The 16,223-nt window shown below is 41.9% G+C and overlaps 1 protein-coding gene across 1 annotated transcript in view; it reads right to left on the minus strand.

The window, feature by feature from the left end:
* The window catches only part of Phlpp1 (PH domain and leucine rich repeat protein phosphatase 1), a 208,735-nt gene that overhangs the window by 14,651 nt on the left and 177,861 nt on the right, over window positions 1–16,223 (minus strand). Inside the window, exons 13-15 of the mRNA XM_028775649.1 lie at window positions 13,994–14,156; window positions 6,667–6,797; window positions 2,469–2,573 (exon numbers count right to left, since the gene is read on the minus strand). Coding sequence (XP_028631482.1) covers window positions 2,469–2,573; window positions 6,667–6,797; window positions 13,994–14,156 — 399 coding nt within the window. The remainder of the gene's footprint in view (window positions 1–2,468; window positions 2,574–6,666; window positions 6,798–13,993; window positions 14,157–16,223) is intronic.

The raw sequence follows: 16,223 nt of genomic DNA on the forward strand, positions 1-16,223 counted from the left end.
GGAGAGAGAGAGAGAGAGAGAAAGAAAGAAAGAAAGAAAGAAAGAAAAAAGGAAGGAAGGAAGGAAGGAAGGAAGGAAGGAAGGAAGGAAGGAAGGAAGGAAGGAAGGAAGGCAGGAAGGCAGGCAGGCAGGCAAGCATGGGATCTGAAGTGTGGTTAATATACTCAGTGAGACCCCATTAGAGAAAACCGATTTTTCCTTGACAAGCAGGTATCCATCGCAGATAGCCTGGTGGTTAAGGGAAGGAGTCAGTAGCCTCTTCCCCTGTCTCAGTGCTGGGACCCATCTTGCTTGAACCTGTGCAGGCCCATGCATGCTGCCAGTCTCTGTGTCCACAAGATTTCTGACCAAGACGCTGAAAGCATACACTGGAGACAAGACAGCTATCCTCAATAAATGATGCTGAGGAGTGAAACTAAATCCCCAGCTTTCCCCTGGATAAAAACAAGTTAAAACTGATCAATAAAGCTCAATGTTATAATCATCTTAAAATTTTAATATTTTTCTTCATGGAGCAGAGTGAAGTACTTTGCTTGTTTTAAATACAGGTGGTCACCCTTAGATACCTTTTTCTGCCAAAGCTTCCTATATTTTTTAGTCTGAGAAAGGCTCAAGTACACTCCCTGCTTGGGTTTCCCCCAGAGGATCTGAACCAACCTGAGGAGAAAGCAGCTCTACACACAGAGAGATTTGGAGGCAAAGACGCTGAAACGACCAGTTCATTTATAAGGGAATAATATACACAAACATCTAGGGAAAAAAAAGACAAAATAACCCCATAACCCTCCACCCCATAAAAACAAACAAACCAAGCAAACAATACAACAACAACAAAAACCACCCTCAAGCACATGTCATTTGCCCTGGGTCAGAGAGGGCTGGCTGGCCGTGCTGGGGCTGGGGTTGCCGTCTGCCTTCTGTTTCTTTATCCAGCTGGCTGCCTGCAAGTGTGTTTACTCCAAGACAGCTCACAGGCCAGTGCATTTGCTACTTACACACTTTTCTTGATCTTAAGTATATATATATATATATATAAAGCAGAAAACCCAGATCTAATTGCTGGTTGTTTAACTCACACAGATGAGTAGATAGCCAATGTCCTAGAGTGAGAAAGCAACCACGTCCTGACTTTGTAAGACATCTCCTGTAGTCTACCATGGAACGGCCTCCACAAAGGCATCCCGAGTTTCTGGAAGAATATGTCAATCTCTCCCTTCACACCGTGAGAGACACAGTGAGGACAGCCAGAGGCCAGGAAGAATGGAGGCTGCTCAGGTTTCTGCCTGTGTGGAGTAGACAGCACAAAGGCAGTCTCCTTACAAGGAACAAGAAAGGATCTGTGCCTTTCCTACGCCCAGAAAAGGACTCGGGCACCGTGGCACAATCCCACCTTTTACTCTCCATGAAAGGCATTCAGAAAGTCGGCGGTTCTCAATCCTGGACACTTTAGAATCACCTTCAAATACTTTAAAACCTTCTGATGAATGAACTGGGTAAACAGAGGGTGACGGTGAGAAGGCTGTGAGGGTCTCTGTCTCTCTCTGTCTCTCTCTCTGTGTCTCTCTGTCTCTCTCTCTGTGTCTCTGTGTCCCTCTCTCTGTCTCTCTCTGTCTCTGTCTCTGTCTCTCTCTCTCTCTCTGTATGTTGTGTGGGGGGTTTTTTTTTTTCTTCTTCCCCAACCTCTTGGGAATTATAGGCCTGTATGGGAAAACTGTTATTTTATTTGACTGGTTCTAACTATGCCCATGATTTAATGAGCTTATTACTGGACCATTTTCCACTTTCTATTCATTCATTACTCTCAATATTTTGCGTTCTTATACCTTAGCCAAACAAATTATGACTAATTTACAGGACTCCACTTTTCTAACCATCAGTACCTCCTCCCACAGTGTGAGCAAGTCTGATCAGCTGGATCGCATTATCAGGAAAAATCCGCATTTGTAGCTGAGAGGGTGGTTGCTGAAACAGTTATCAAAAGAAGTTCCAATGAATTACTACTAGTGGCAGGAGAAGCAGATGACCAGACAGGGACCTGAGATCAAAGGCTGCCAAGCTAGCTAGGCTGTAGGCATATTACAGTCAGCATGTCAGTGAACTTGAGTATAGTCAGTCAGCTACTTCTCACTGGGTAAATAGACTTCCTGGAAAGATAAAGGGGCTTTTCAAAGGAGCCGAGATACATTTCAGTACTTAGGCCTTCTCCAAACACTGGAGCCTTACATAGATATAATGTGTCAGTTACACTGTATCCTAGCAACATTTCTCACAAAAGGAGAGTATGTGATGCCAAGCAGGTCCTCTCCTGGTGCTTAAACATTGAGGAGTGAGCCTCACTCTGCAGAAACATGCTCTAAGAAACTCCACAGGATGCAAAGATGCACCATCCTACGCAAGGATGCAGGTCTCCTACCCAAAAAAGGAGGCATACAACAGGCATATTTGGTCCAAAGTTTCACACAACATACTTGTTTTTCACGCCCGATGCTTCAGTGTAACCGTGACTCCATACTGCTGGGGCTCCAGAGGCATCTCCTGCTGACGGCTGGTCAATCTTGAAGCAGCGGATGTTACTGAGGGGAGAAAGAGCAGCGGGAATCATTAGGGACAGATGAGTGAGATCTGCTGCCTTTACCTGAGAGGACACGGCTAAGCACTCCCCACTTTCCACCTCGCCTGTGTCCAGTGAATGAAATATTTACGGGCATCAGGAACCTGCTCCACGGGTGCCTTACACTGATGAGAACAAGGGTGAGGATATGGCACAAAGATGCTTTTCACAGTGACTGCAGAGCAGCAGTTAGACACTGGCAGACTGTACACTACACATCAGCTCTTGGCATGAGTAAACAACCCAACTTAAGACAGCAGGGGGGTGGCTCAGGTGGTAAAGTACTTGTGCAAGCTTCAGAAATTAAGTTTGACCCCTAGAATCTGCATAAAAACTTGCAACACCAGCACTGAGGAGGCAGAGACAGGAGCCCTGGTCAGCCAGCCTAGCCTAATGGAGAGCCCCAGACCCCAGTGAGAGACTGACTCAATAAAAGAAAAAGTGGATGACTCCTGAGGAACGAGGGTGACATCTGGCCTCCATGGGCACCTGTACACACACGAACATGAAGACGGACATACATAAATAAAACTAAACTCAAAAGCAAACAAAAATTAAGTGTCATGTTAAGCTATAATTCTTACACCATGAACTGGGTACCCAAACGTGAAAAGAACACATTCACGGTTGTGTGATAGAGAAGTCTTCAGTATCCATCTACAAACCCAATTCTGTCCATATCATCTATTTAAATAGCCAACAAACACTACTGAGGAGTTGCCTCTCCCGAGATCTTCCAGGGTCTCCATCAGGCAGACGAGCCATCTACATTTAGGTTAATACCACGCAGCAGACATGTAAAATTACACTAATAAATCACTCGCTCACTCCATGCTCTAAGATGTGAGATTTGGGTTCTCTCTCAACTAATGACTACTGATGGTACCCTTCCGCAGACACTGATCATCTTTATAGAGCAAAGAATCTTCACAGAAATAACTCCATTTTCCAATAACTATACAAAAAAATACTAACGCCTCTGCCTCATTCAAAAATCTTTTATAATGAAGCAACTGCCTGTCTAGCTAACTAGGTAACTAGGTAGCCTCCCAGGAAGATGGTCATGTGGACTCTCCAACACGCTGACATCTGGAAAGACACTGAGTCCTGGAGAGTTGCCATAGGGACTCACTCCAGCACCTGGTCAAGCACATCCCCACAGTCACAGTAATCCAGAGTTACCAAGAAGACTCCAGGGGTACTAAGCAGAAGGTAACATTTTCAGTATTATGATTCATCCTTAGTAATTAGTTTTGAAGTCTGAGAACACAACGCCTTCAGCACAGAAGGTCAGCCACTCCAGTAACATATGCTCACTGCAGAGACTTTACCACGTTTCATTTATGCAAATATAACTGTGGGATCCCTTATCGATCATCTACCTACCTGTCTATATATCTATCATCCAGCTATCTGTCATCCATATATCATCTATCTATATATCTATCCGTTATGTTTTTATGTATCTATCTATGTACATATGTATGTACGTATGTATTTATGTATGTATGTATGTATCTGTCTGTCTGTCTGTCTGTCTGTCTGACTATCATCTTGCATTTATATCATCTATGGTGGTTCAGCATATTTTTCTATGTTCAGCATATTTGTCTATATTATGACAGATATATTTTCAAGTTACTTTATATTCATTCCAAGTGTAACTAGAAATATCCTGATGATTATCTCTGTGCTTAAAATAAACAGTAAGCGTTTTTTAAAATGCAAGTGTGAACTGAGGCGCTATGAACAGTGGATGACCTCTGAGGGATAGAGTTAGTTTTCTTCAGGGTATGGCAGGCTGAGCGCATTCCAGGGGATGGCCCCCCACACCTGGGTTGATCTGAGTGGAGGAGTTATTTAAACCCCACAAAGTTTCAGGGATTGGGAGGTAGGAGTGCACTAGAAGGAACCAGGGGAAGAGGCTGGAGGTTGGGGGTAAAAACAGAAGAAGACAGAGAAAAAATGAAGAAAGAGTTTTAGTATACAGACCCCTAACCTACATGACTGCTTTCAGAGTCTTGACAGAATGGGCCAGCCACTTTTTAAGAACTCGGTACTAAGCCCGGCTTCTCTCACAGAGCCAAGCTGAAGTGCTTAAGTATTTGTTTTTTCTTAACATATTAATAAGCTTGAACATTTTTAATTTCTTTAATGCCCTTGGCTCATTTTTTATTTTTGAATGAAAAAATATTTTTGGAAAAAAAAAAGATTTATTGCTAACTCTGTGTGTGTGCACATGCACTAAGGTGTGTGCAGTTTCCTCTGAGGCTGTAAGAGGTCATGTGCTATTAACCACTCAGCTCGCTGTCCAGCCCAAATGGGAACATGTTTTGTTTTACACACTTGTAAGAGAACTATCCACTGATAATGTCAATGCTTTAAATTAGTTTTTCAAGTATTTTTTCCCAGTTGCATTTTTCATTTTAGATTTACTTTCAGTAGTTGTAGGAATCGATAAAAACGCATGTAAAATTTGTGTGTGTGTTAGTCACACATACTGATTTCTTTTATTGAGTGTTCCTCAACCCTTTCTGACATAAAAATAATTTCTAGCTTATGAATACATTCAAATGATTTTATTCTACATATTTACCTTTCTAATCTACCTGGAATTTATTTGGTATAATTTTTCTCTAAATAGCTAATCCGTATAAGGAGAAATCTTGGTACAATTCTTTTGTATCTCATGGAAACAGGTTTTTCTCACTCTGTAGCTATGGCAGTCCTATAAATCACTGTGTAGCCTCAGCTGACCTTGAATTCGTCCTCCTGTCTCAGCCTAAGTACTGAATTACAGGTATGAGCCATTATGACAGGTATTGAATTATTTAAAATAAAGCTTTCATATCAAAAATAGTACTCATGAAGATGAAAATGCATGTTGCTGTTTCATGGTACTCTTCACTGTCGAGTATCTTAGGGATGATGCTGGCGGTCCCATCAGCTTACAGGGCACGAGGAGACTGCAGTCTGTGACTGAGGGAATTAGGCTGTACCTCATACACAGTGAAGAAAAATCAGGTCCCCATGTTTTCCCTGGTACTCTTTGTTTAGGCAGCATTCTTCAGTTACACACTACATTAGTTTTCGTATTAAGTATTTAAAAAGCCAGCAAGTGAACATTAATTAGACCAGATGGGTTCTAACCAAAAAGCTGGTCTCTACATTTTGATCTTGTTACCCAAAAGGATTACTAATGGTCCATTCACCAAAATTCTCATTTTTACAGTATTTTTCCTAACATGGCAGATGAATTCCAGGAAAAGAAAATCCATCTGTGTATAAGAATATACAGAAACAATGACTACACTGGGCCGTCATTCAAAAACACTATTCATAAAAGCAAGGTCTGAGAAGTGCAAAGGAGAAAGCAGAGACCCCTCACATAACCCCACTACTTAAAGGAAATACGGAGAATACTCTTAATACCTGGTACCTATCCTTGTGAGTATGGTTTAGGCATGTGCAGATACTCACATGCAGAATGTGTGCATATTTAATTTGAAAAAAAAAAGAATACGTGTATAAATCTCTTCATAAGTTTCCTTTGTATGATATCATACTATAAAGACCTTTCTGATTACATCTACAGCTCAACATCAGGATGTTAATGGCTGCGAAGTGTCTGTGAAGCACAATCCACCCAGTTATATTAAGTATATTTGGAGTTCTGGAGTGAATATTCACACAGTGGCATCTTTTCTACTGAAACTACCCTTAAACTTCAACCGGTCACACCACCAATCTCCACCGTGAGCTCTCTTGAGAAGAAAGAAAACCTAATAAGATCTAACTGTAATTACTTTGCATTTCTAGTTTTTTTTTTTTTTTTAAGGATCCAGATTTTAGTTTCTAATAACTTCCTTCACATCATATAACTCTTTCAAAATGTTTCAGTGACAATTGCATTAGGCATCACAATCGTGTGACAAGACCACTGTGATTTGTGTTTTCACCATGGATGGCACCCTCCCCTTCCCCTTCTGTCTTCTTTCCTGTGGTGCCTCACTGCTAGTGAACACGTGAGGTCCACAATGCCTTGCAATACTCACTTGAGCAGCTCCAGGCTTTTGTGGTCCAGGGCAAGGCGTGGGTTTCCAGTCAGGTCGAGCTCCTGCAGTTTAGGTGGCAGGTTTTCTGGTAACGTGATTTCACTCAGCTCATTGCAGCTCAGATCTACACACTGATGGAAACAAGAGAGATGATCTGGAGTGGCTGTAGGTTCCACACCCTGTGCTCTGCAAATGAGTGCTGGTCGATAAAAAAAGGCAGTTGCCTACAGCTCTGCCACACACACTTAAGGTCTTGGCTACATAAACTGTTTTCACTTTCTTTGACTCCACCATTAATCTTTTCCATTAAAGTTTACTTCTGCATTTAAGATAAAGCATTACCTGAAAAAAATCTTAAGGGTGGGCCCTTTTCTATCTGTGCCTGTTGGATCTTCAGGGTTATAATCCCCTCATTAACATTAACCCCAAGGGCCTTCTTAATGCAAAACAAAAGACAAAAAACGAGGAAGACACAGAACTTTAAAAACCAAAGCTGATGTGGAAGTCAGGAAGTGCATACTGATAAGAGCCTGATATGGATGTCTCCTCAGAGGTCTTCAAGAGTCTGACATATTCAGAGGCAGATGCTCACAACTAGCCATTGAACTGATCATGGGGTTCTCAATGGAGGAGTTAGAGTGAAGACTGAAGGAGCTGAAAGGATTTGTGGCCCCATGAGGAGAGCAACAATACCAATCAACCACAGCTCCCAGGGTCCTAACCACCAGCCTGGGAGCACTTAGGGAGGGATCCATGGCTTCAGCTGAATATGTAAGAGTGGAGGGCCCTGCTGGGCATAGGTGGAAGAAGAGAACCTTGACCTCATGAAGGCTGGACGCCCCAGGGTGTGGGAATTTTGAGGGTGGGGAGGTGGGAGTCGGGGTTGGGGGGTAGATAGAGGTTACATCCACAGAGAAGAAGGAGGAGGGGTGAGGGGATTGGGGGTTCCTGGGTGGGTGGGGGATGGGGTAAGGGGACAACATATGAAATGTAAATAAAACATCCAATAAAATAAATTAAAAAAAAAATCTAAAAAAAAAAAAAAAAAGCAAACCTGGACAACAAGAAAATAACCTAATTTAAAAAATGGGGTATAGAACAAACCAAAGTTTTCAATAGATGCAACATACACACAGAGACAGACCTAAATGGTGTTGCCTTCCTCAACCATCAGTGAAATGCAAACCAAACCTACTGGAACATCTTACACCAGTCAAGACGGCCAAATCAACATAAATGACAGCTCAGAAAGCTAAGATACAGGCAAAAAGAACACTTGCCCGTGCCTGGTGGGAATGTAGAAGTGTACAGCCACTGTGGAAATTAGTGAGGCTGGTCTACGGGACCTGGGACTAGATCTACCTCCAGATCCAGATATGCCACTCTTGGGCACACACACCCACTACACAGACACATTCTACTACACAGACACCTGCTCACCCATGCAGCTCCGTTCATAATAGCCAGAAATTAGAAAAGGCCTAGATAGCCATCAACTATGAATAGATAATGAAAATGTGGAACATTTGCACAATGGAAATCCATTATTCAGCTGTTAAGGAAAAGGAAATTATAGAATTTCAAGTAAATGAATGTCACTAGGAGAAAGTCATCTTGAGGGAAGTAACCGAGAACCAAAAGGGCAAACGTTGTATGCTTTCTCTTATATGTGGATGCTAGCTTTTAAGCTTTATATTTGTGTGTTTCAGTCTGAATAACCAGAGGGGATATATATATATATATATATATATATAAAGAGATCAGTGGGAGAAGGGAATCTTCCACAGCAGGGGAAAAAGAGTACAGTGTTATAAAAAGATAAAAGGGAGACTAGGAGGATTAGATGGAAGAGGGGCTAGGAAGAAGAGCAGGGTGGGAATGTGGTGTGGGACACCTCACAGCAAAGGCTATGTGAAGACCATACGGAAACCTACGACTTGTGGAAGCTTTCTAAAAGGTAGACAAACATGAAAGGACTCTACATGGACCACCACACAATAGGCACCAATAGTCCAACCAGACATCTAATGCCACCAAGGGCCAGGAATTGGCTACATCGTTTTCAGTCTATTAGCCAACAGTGTCCCGTGGAGCCCCCAAACACCATGGTCTATTGAATACTTTCCACAATTTGATGGCACGTCTCTGTTGCTGAAGAAAACACTTAAGCTCTCAAACACAGAGAGTCTAAGCTGGTTCCCAGCCATAAGCTTCAGTCGTAGTGACTAGTTCATGGTACTGGGTAGTACTCTGCATGGTACTGGGTAGTACTCTCTGCATGGTACTGGAGGAGAAAGGCAATCGTCACTGTCACCCAGCTATAAATCCTGATCTACAAATCAACTGCCTGCAGGCATACCGGTGCAAGAGTGGTACAAATGGTGGCAACCAACCACTTTTTGACTGGATGTAATTAAGGCCCTCTCCATGAGATGGAGCCCATACCTAACATTGCCAAAGCTGGCATGAACCTGAAACTAGACAGGTGACCAGCCTAGGGAAAAGCCTGTAACTATTATTCTGCTGCAGGAGCATAGCAATAAATGATTGTTATGATATACTGCTGCACCCGTAGATCAGTGTTTCACCCAACCCACATTAGAGGAGCTTCTTGCAGCAGATAGGAATTAACCACAGAGACCTACAACTGGACAACGTACAGAAAGTGAGTTGTGGACATTAGGTCCCACTGTTAAGCAAGAAGCTGGTCACAAAGAATATCAATGGAAAAATCAATTTTCTCTAACGAGCGTCACTGGGTATAGTAACCACACTCCAAGGCCAGCCATGTGCCCAGAGGTAGTTGAACTTCAAAAGAACTAACTTAATGGCAGTTTGGTGGGCTTTTGTTTCATTTTGCGTTGATGTGGCACTTTTTGACTTACTGGCTGGTCTTTTTTTTGCCTGTTTGTTTTGATTTTTGTTTTTGTGGTTTTTTTTTTCTTTGTTTCTTGTTATTTCTTTCTATTTCTGAAAGTCAGAGTGAGAACGAACAAAGTTACTGGGTAGGAAGGTAGGGAGGATCTGGAAGGAGTTGCAGAGGGTATGTGTATCAAAATCTATTATATAAAAATTACCCATTGAACTTCCATCAGACATGTAGGAAAAGATTCATAATGCAAGAACACAGAAGATGAAAACAGGCGTGGGCTGCTGCATCGTAAATCTGGGAGTGGTATCAGCCAGTCAATGGGAGGAAGAACTGAGCAGGTCAGAGAACCACAGGCAAGCCTTCTTTGTCACCCAGTTGTACCTCCCGACAATTATGTGACTACAAAGACCCTGAATTCTGAAATCACCATAGGAATGTCTGTCAGTCTACATTAGAACTAACGGCTAGATTATAGAGATTTTATTTAAAAAAAAAAAAAAAGCCTGGAGAAAATAGATGCCTAAGAAGAGAAAGGTAACTGAGCAGAAATAAGCCTACCAATTGACTGAACCCACCTGAGCCTACATCTCACTGAAAGAACAGAAGCCAAATTATAGCACTGCCTTTCTAAAGTTATACATGGATATAGTTATTCAAGTCTAATTAGTATTTAAACTCAGTCTGTAGGTAGCCTTCCTTTTCAATTGACATGACTAACTTCACTGATTTTTCCCAAGTAGATTTTGGATTTAGTTACAAGAATTTAAACTGATAAAATTTACAAACAGGGTACATATTTGTTTTCTAAAAGTCCATACTCTCCCAAACAGCATTCAATTTCTCTATATACTGAATTTCCTGAAATAAGAAATTAATAGCAAAAATTGAATTGGAGAAAATGCATTTGGTAATAACAAATCATGTGTCTAATACTTTTTACTACTGGATTTGGGTAGCTTGTTACAATATTATAGGGTACCTGGCACAAGCTTCTGCAGGCTTTGGTTGAGTCTTCTACATCCTTTGTGAGAAGAACCAATATTTTCATAGTAAAGTAAAGCATAATTGGTATTTTAAAAAATGACAAAACATGAAGTGAACAAGAGATTTTTGACTGAAGAAGATCTGAAAGAAACTCTGACGTCATCCCAAGCTGTCTTCTACATTCTGCAGGGCAGGAACACACTGTGCTCACCCACAGGCAATGAGAGCATGAAGGAGGCCACCTCACGGCTACCCCTGAGCACCGCTCCCAGTGCTCCTTTGTACAAGGGCATCCGCAAGCAAGTGTTGAATATGTACAAGGAGCTAGCACCGGCTCTGTTTTTATCTACTCTGTAAGATGAGGTTCGGCCTTGTGGGAAAGGGCATAGTCTTGAATTCAAAAGCATCTGGGGGAACTAGAGTTTAAAAACAGATGGAAGCCCAGCCAGCTTCCAGAGTGCCCCCATTTTATAAGACAGAATACGCAGCTCAAGCTTCCTGCTGTCTGTTCCTTAGGAGACCAACATAAAGTAGCTTTAATGGCCATCCTGCGCTTGCTGCTTCTTTCCCAAGCCCTTTGAAGGTATTCTGTCCCAAACAAGAACTGACACCAAATTCCCTGGCTGTCTGAACAACATTTTCCTAAATGACTGTTCTTGCATTGTTCCAAGATGCTGGCTCCAGGTCCCGTCTGCTGGATGTGCATCACAGAAGCCACCTGGACTTCAAATATGAGTCTAGCTGCTCTACCCACTGCATCCTGACCTAGCTGCTTTCCATTATCTTTCTGTCTATCTACTTTAACCCAGCCTTCTCCCCAGATTTTGGGGCTCTTTCCAAGGAAGCACACACTCTCTTTACTGTACATTAGAGACAAGAACGGCAGACAGGGTTGCCTGGTACAGCTAGGCCGGGCTGAACTACACTGCTGACTCTGAGCTTGTACTTGCCTCCCTTTCTGATTGACAGCTGATCTATATTCAGAGGGAAGTCTATTTATTTTCAGCTTCTTATAGCCACAGATTAAAAATAACTTACAGTCCATTTCTCAAGGATGAGCTTACACAGCACGTCCATGGGATGCACAACTCATGCTCGAGAATCATTTCTTAACAGAATGCAGGAAGAAGATGCATGAGAACCCGACAAACAGGATCTGCTGATGCAGTGCTGAAACCCCACAGTTCAAGCTGTATTGGCCAAGCTCCAATTGCTGAAAACCTATTTCACTTGCTTAAAATAAAATTCCACAAAACATTACAGTAATTTACCTTCTAAAAATTATTCAACACAAAATTTGGGTTTTGAAGCAAACCTGCTACATTACTAACATGGCCTTTATGCAGTTCAGTGGCCCAGTGAGGGAGAAGCAAGTGCCAGCCAGCATCACAGCCACCGATGGACTAGGCATGGACCCAGGCCCAGGTCCAGTCAGGCCGAGCCTTACTTACACTGTGATTTCATGCATGTTTTTCTCACTAGCTGACTGGAAACTAGTTGGCTACATAGGGAGTTAAAGATCAGCTTGAATACATGAGACCATGTCTTAAAAAACAAACAGGAAAAAAAAAACACCCACAAAAACTAACGTTATCTAGGAAGTTGTTAATGGACATTGCCTTTGAAGTCTGGAGTTGAGGCCACGTGAAGAAAACTAGCTGAACGAGCCATGATCTTACCCTTTCAAACGGTTAAGCTTTATACTTATATACTGCAATGATTACAGCACCTTTATGAAGCATATCACTACTACCATTGTGCTTCATTTTTAAGGAACAATATAAGTAAAATCTAGATTATCAAACTCAATAATGAAACTATTATTTCTGTACTAAAAGTAGATTTGATGGCGCATGAGCTGGAGAGGGGTCTCAGTGGGTAAAACACGCTTTCCCTGCAAGCTCAGTCACCTGGCTTTTGTCTCTTGATCCCATGTAAAGGTAGAAGAAGAGAACCAACTCCACTCAAGCTGTCCTCTGCTCTCTTCTAGCATGTCATGGCATGACTTTTTATTATTATTGTACATATATGATAGGTACAGATATAGTATATCTGTACAAATATATATGTATATATATTTGTATACAAATTTATATGTCTATGTCATCTTTCTCTATATATGTATCTATATATGATGTAGTGATACATTTTAGATTTCCAAAAGAAAATTCCTGGTTCCTATGAAAGCCTTCATAGTAAAATAAGCCCTATTGCCTATTTTAAAACTTATTATTATTGTATATATTTATATATCATATATACCATATGACTATATATGATATGTAAAATACTCATTTAGACTTAAAAAACAAAACTACTCTTTTCAACAGCAATTTGGGTACATAAGAAAACCCTTGCTCTATACTAAAACGCCAGCTACCTGCCTCCTGACGTCAGTAATTACTGGATCTATTCATAACGGGGGAGCTAGAAATGGGAAATGCTGGCTGTTCCTGCCGAGGACCAGGGTCTGGAGCTCACACTGACACACAGCTCAGAACTTGAAGTTCAAAGGGATCTCTTCTGGCTTTCACAGGCACCAGGTACATATGGAATGCACTGTATTCTTAAGAAGCACTATATATATAGACAAACACTCATATATACAAATGAAAATAAATAAGACCTTAAGAGGGAGGCGCAAAGTGTGTTACAGAGACAACAGTAGAAAATGAAGGACCTTGACAGAAACAGAAAGCACTGACTTTAGAATTCAGAAATCTAAGTAAAAAGCTAGGATAGAATTAGTTTTTCACTTGATAAGATTATATTTTGTTGTAATATACAGTTAAAATCTGAGACTTAAAAATGTCTTCTCCTATTTCCTCCTCTTGTCACTCTCTAGGTGCTAAGTCACGATGGTCAGTGTTCAGTGTCACCTTGACAGAGTCTAGAATTTCAGTGAGTGGGCCTCCAGGCACACCTGTGGGGGTTATCTTGATTAAAGTCATTGATATGGAAAGACCCATCTTACTAGTGGGTAAGCCTGCCCCCTTGGCAGGGATCCTGGGTTACACACAACAGAGAGAGTGCTAAGCCCAAGCCTCAGTCATCCTCTCTCTGTTGCTCTAAGCTCTGCTGCCTTGGCTTCCTCCCACGCAGACTGTGAACTGTGAGCTAAAATCAGTCCATTCTCCTGTGAGCTGCTTTTGTCAGGGGATTTTACCACAGTAGCTAAAAGTAACTAAGATGTAAGTACTGAAACTTAGGACTTAACGTGATTTAGCTATTTGTATTTTAAACAGGATATTTAAAAAGCAAGCAAGAAAGCAAGCAAACAAAAAAGTCCACAGCAAAAGGGGAAATTCTCTCCACCTAAGAGTTTCGTGATATTAAGTCAGGTACAGAAACTAAGCAGAACAAGGTACTGTGGAGTCTCATGACGGCATATCCTGCCTTGTGAAAGCCGCCACAGCACAGCCCCCCACTGTGTGCTGACTGGAAGCCTGGAATCCATGATCACCCACAAACCTTGACTTCTGGGAGCTGCATAACTTCAGGAAAGACTTCGATGCAATTGGAGTGAGCAATCACTGTGTGCATGCGCCTGCAGTTCATGATCGTGGTTGGGACGGCTTTCAGCTTATTCCCACTGATATCAATTTCTTCAAGTTCCTCCAGTTTTGCCATTTTACTAAAAGAAATGGATGGGAGAACTATCAGTTAACTCTGAGACAATTTAAATGTAGAGATACACTGAGAAAAAAGAGGAAATTCTGACTTTAAAGATTCACTTATAATAGTCATTTTTATAAACACTTTTCACTGTTGCTTTTGAGTAACAAAATGCTTTGCCATTATGCTAACAACATGGAGGGAAATGGAGGTCCTTTTCCTCTGAAATTTTCTTTTCCTCCCTAGCTTAGTCTGAATTCCAGTGGAAATCCTAGTTAAACAGGTCCAAAGCCCATGATAATCACTGTAAGTGCTTTGAGCTTAGGATAAGGGCACGGCTTCTTTGTCTTGGAGATGAACACTCCAGAAGACTCAGAGAACTATTCAGAAAGCTTCTGTCCTCAGACCCAGCAGGCAAACCTGTCTGGCAGCACATTACAGAGCAGAGGTGGAGAGCAGGGCAGGCTACAGGCCACACAGCTCACCTGCTCTCCTTCACTCCTTGTTCAAGATGGCTCCACAGGAAACTACTCTCATGGCTTATCATCTGTAGGTGGGTCGTCTCAACCTTACTCGAGTTACGTGTTTCAATGCGATCTAGCATTTTATCTAAGAATAACTCTTTCCCAGCCACCTGTAATTTTAATAATGAAAGTGAGTGACTAGGGCTTGACTCAGGAGCCAGTTTCACACCCTCTGCCAGTCTGGAGGACAGAACTCTAAGTCCACCTCCCACCCTGATGATGAGCAACCAGGGGCTGTCACGACCCTCAGAAGGTCACAGTACCTGCTATTTCATCTACTCATGGTTCCACTTGTCCTAACACATTAAAAAAAAAAACACCAAGAAACAGTATTGCTGTGTCACCTCCTCTCAAATGTTAAAGACTATCTCTTTCTTGTCCTGCTATAAACATATGCCTCAGCTATAACATTAAGTTTTCTTATGAAATCGTATCTTTTGATATCCTAAAACACATCCACCAGGCTCTGTGGTTATAGAACAGATAACAACACAGAGTACGAGGTAGTTAATCTATGACAGCTGGAATTCATATGTATTTTACTATGTTGTTCCTCACAGTTTAAAAGAAATAAGGACTAATCAATAGGTAATGAGGCATGGAAAATGAAGGTATGAAAAGTAGGCCTAAGGAAGGCAAACTTTTCATCTCTCAACACAGAAAGAAGGTGGGAACAGCGGCTTCTTTACTGGAGCATGCTCCCAGCCATCTGGGGAGTGGTCTACTTTGATGGAGATAGGAAGTCTTTCAGTAGTGCAGTTTCTAGGGAGATACTATCTATCATAACCCTATGGGAGAGAAATCATAGCAAGGTTAATTTTTTCCAAGTACATACAAATCTTTTGTAATCTTCATGTTGGTGATTGACACTTGCAACGGGTAACCGGGCATAGGCCCAGAGCCAATAATTGCTTTCACACATAGATACTGCCCAGAAGCAGACAAGAGAAGCCCCTTTACTCACATTACTATGTAAGACCACGCCCACTCCCACAGCATTATCTTTGCATTCCACAGTAAAATACAAACACATGTGGGGGAAATGGGACCGGAACCTCTATTAGCAAAACCAAAGTCAACACATCTCCTCCTTCAACAGACTGGGAGGCAGCCCCGGGCAGCAGAAGGGATGTTTGTTGATTTGATGTCTATGCTGAGCTGCACTAAGGGGCAGAAGACCAGAAGGTCAGTGTTTGCTTCCTGATGTGTAGGTGTGTGTTCCACGTCCTAACGTGTAAGATAAATGTCAGTGACATGGACAAGCCCAGTGTGTGGGGTTCTGCAGTCAGACAGGACGCCACTGATCTACCAAACAGAAAGACTAAAAAATATCGAACCTTCTCAGAGCAAGTCATTACACTGTCAAGCAGTTTGTGTGTTTATGTTGAAGCCACCATTATATTTTTGTCTTTTTTTTTCTTTCCTCCCTCCCTTCCTCCTTCCTGTGGTGCTGAGGAGGGAATCTTAGGTCTTCTGCATGCTAGGCAAACTTTCTGCCCTTGCACTTCACCAAGTTCTCTCTCTCTCTCTCTCTCTCTCTCTCTCTCTCTCTCTCTCTCTCT

This window comes from Grammomys surdaster, unplaced genomic scaffold (genome assembly GCF_004785775.1).
Source record: "Grammomys surdaster isolate TR1022 unplaced genomic scaffold, NIH_TR_1.0 257, whole genome shotgun sequence".
NCBI classification, from domain to species: domain Eukaryota; kingdom Metazoa; phylum Chordata; class Mammalia; order Rodentia; family Muridae; genus Grammomys; species Grammomys surdaster.